This window comes from Uloborus diversus, chromosome 3 (assembly GCF_026930045.1).
Source record: "Uloborus diversus isolate 005 chromosome 3, Udiv.v.3.1, whole genome shotgun sequence".
Classification (NCBI taxonomy): domain Eukaryota; kingdom Metazoa; phylum Arthropoda; class Arachnida; order Araneae; family Uloboridae; genus Uloborus; species Uloborus diversus.
Genome location: NC_072733.1, coordinates 203,648,176 through 203,650,625, shown reverse-complemented (window position 1 = coordinate 203,650,625; position 2,450 = coordinate 203,648,176). Strand labels below are relative to the sequence as shown.

Sequence of the window (2,450 nt, the reverse complement as noted above, 5' to 3'; positions counted from 1 at the left end):
TCTTTATTTATCAGAACGAAATCATCCCTTTAATGTCAAATAAAAGTAACGGCAAAATCAAAAAAAGGCAAAACTACTTTGAATTGACTTCCGTAAACTTTCATACCTAATGAAAGTAGCTTAATGTGCACGAGACTTGCTCCACAGTTTCAACTGTTTGACGTTAAATACAATTTCAAATTTTCAAACCCAAGATGCACATTGTCTGAAAACCAGTATTTTTGAAGATAGAGTTGCTCGACATTAAAGGGACGAAATACGTCTAGTATCATAGACGACTCTGCGTTGTCATTCAGTCTAACTTTCGTTCGCAATTTCGGGTTCTAACACACTCACATTTTAATAGTGTTGTTGCATCCGTTGCTAGAAAACTGAAATAAATCTCCCCAAGTTATGTATTGCTGTTTAACAATAGGAAATAATTATAAAAACCATTTTAAATGATTTACGAAAGTGCCACGCAAGGTATCTTTGAGTCTTGTGAGAAATGTGATGTAAAATAAACTTAAGTAAAAGCAATGCTTATTTTGAAACAGGCAAATAAAACTTCCGAGTGTTGAAAAAATGGATTTTTATTTCATACCACCACAAGGTCTATGCAATACAAAAAATAACATAAAAGATTCCAATGCAAGACGAGAGATTTCAACGATTTCAAATCAGCATTCAAGATTAAGTAGCTTCCAAACAATAACACTTAAGAATTATTGGATTACACAATTCGCTGCGTATAGTTCTGCCAACTAATTCCGTAAATTTTTTTTTAAAAAATACGGAGAAAATGAACATTATAACCTTGTCGGCAAAGTGCAGGACTGGACCTTCTAAAGTTTTTAAAACTCAAATATGTGCTAAAATAATACAAATTGGTGCAAAACTCACAAGGTTCGAAGTGACCCTAGCGACTGTACTTATAAAGAGTACACAGAAAAAAGGATTTTTCAGGAAGAGGATCTACATGTACTTAATCAGATTAAATGATATAACACGATGCTGAATAGCATTGAAATGTATTTTACTTAATGTCACATTATTATGATGACATGCTATTGATTTTCCACTCAACTGTACTTTGACATAGCTGAATCGATCTGATCTAAAATGTCTCCGATGAGTCTCGTTGAATTGAAAGAACTGAGCAACTTCCCCGTGGCTGTAGTCACTGCAGTGGGGATGTTGGTTGCTGGAGCGATGTTGACGGCCAGTGTCAGCAGTATGGTGAGTAATGGAAGCATGAGCATTACGAATCCTCCCACCACAAACGGAATCATATGATGGTGGTCGTAGTCTTTTCCATAATGATAAGGATAGTGATCTCCGTAGTATCCGTAGTCATAGTTCTTGTGATCCGGGCTGTAGTGGTGTTGGTAGTAGGATGGTTCTCCACTGTCGTAGTAACTGCTCTGAGATTTTAAATCAAAGTCGACGTACTTTTTACCAGTAGAAGAAGAAACTGGTGGTTGAGAAGACTTGGATATTGGTTTCGATACTTTATCTACCGGTGTAGAGTACTTATGGGCTCCTATGCTCCAGAAGCACACAATAAGTGTAGTGATAAAAAGAATTGCCCTTCTCGCATACATCTGAAAATATAAACATCTATGGATTAGAAAATTTTATGTCGGTAGATATTAAATTTCCAAATAAACCTGATATTTTTGAGTACAGTCAAGTGCCCGTACTTGGCACAGTTTTAAACTTTTACATTTAGTAGCATATTAATCATATGTTTTTCATTTGAACGAAGTATTCTATTTTTAGGATGTGCCTTACTACTTCACCCCAGGACAAGATATAGATGTGCAGGTATGTTCCTTTCAAAATAAAACAAAACATTGTTCATTGTCCCAAGATAGGGATCTTCCTCCCTAACTTGGGACACTTAGCATTTTGATCTTTCTTTCATTTATGCAGCAGTAGATAATAGTTCAGGAGAGCAACTAATGGTTTAAAGAAGTTTATTTTACAACTCAATAAAAAATAACATTAGACTTTAATAATATACCCTTGTTAACGTTCAAAGATTTCAAAATGCATACTTGAACCTGAAAATATTGTCTCCCCAGCCTCCTTAATTCTTTTGAATGTAATGTTTACGCTTTCTCCTCTATATTTAAAAACATATAAGTAATCGGTGAACACTAACAGTTCTTAATGCATCTGATTTAAATCTCTCAATGTTTCTTATTTCACACCTTTTCACATTAATTTTCATTCCTCCATAGTGTGTGAAATTCACAATAAATAAATTAGTCTGATCTATAGTTAGACGCATTTCCATTTGTACAACTATCACATGTAGTATTTTGACAAAAAGTTTTTGCTCATCTCAACACATTCCAACGTTTTTATCAATGACAACTGTTCTGTCCTGTGACGGTATGACACATTTATTGTCACCAGAATTGTCATTATTTTTAAAAAATTCATATCTATATTTTTTCTTAATA

At 34.1% G+C, this 2,450-nt stretch overlaps 1 protein-coding gene across 1 annotated transcript; it reads right to left on the bottom strand.

The window, feature by feature from the left end:
- Nucleotides 1-1,061: 1,061 nt before the first annotated feature.
- Nucleotides 1,062-1,583, bottom strand: LOC129219135 (uncharacterized). The gene has a single exon (XM_054853454.1). It carries the CDS (start codon nt 1,581-1,583, stop codon nt 1,062-1,064), a length of 522 nt encoding a protein of 173 aa, XP_054709429.1.
- Between the last annotated feature and the right edge of the window lie 867 nt (nt 1,584-2,450).

Excerpts from the sequence above, each read along its gene's own strand:
- LOC129219135 (XM_054853454.1), bottom strand. The coding sequence starts at position 1,583 with ATGTATGCGAGAAGGGCAATTCTTTTTATCACTACACTTATTGTGTGC.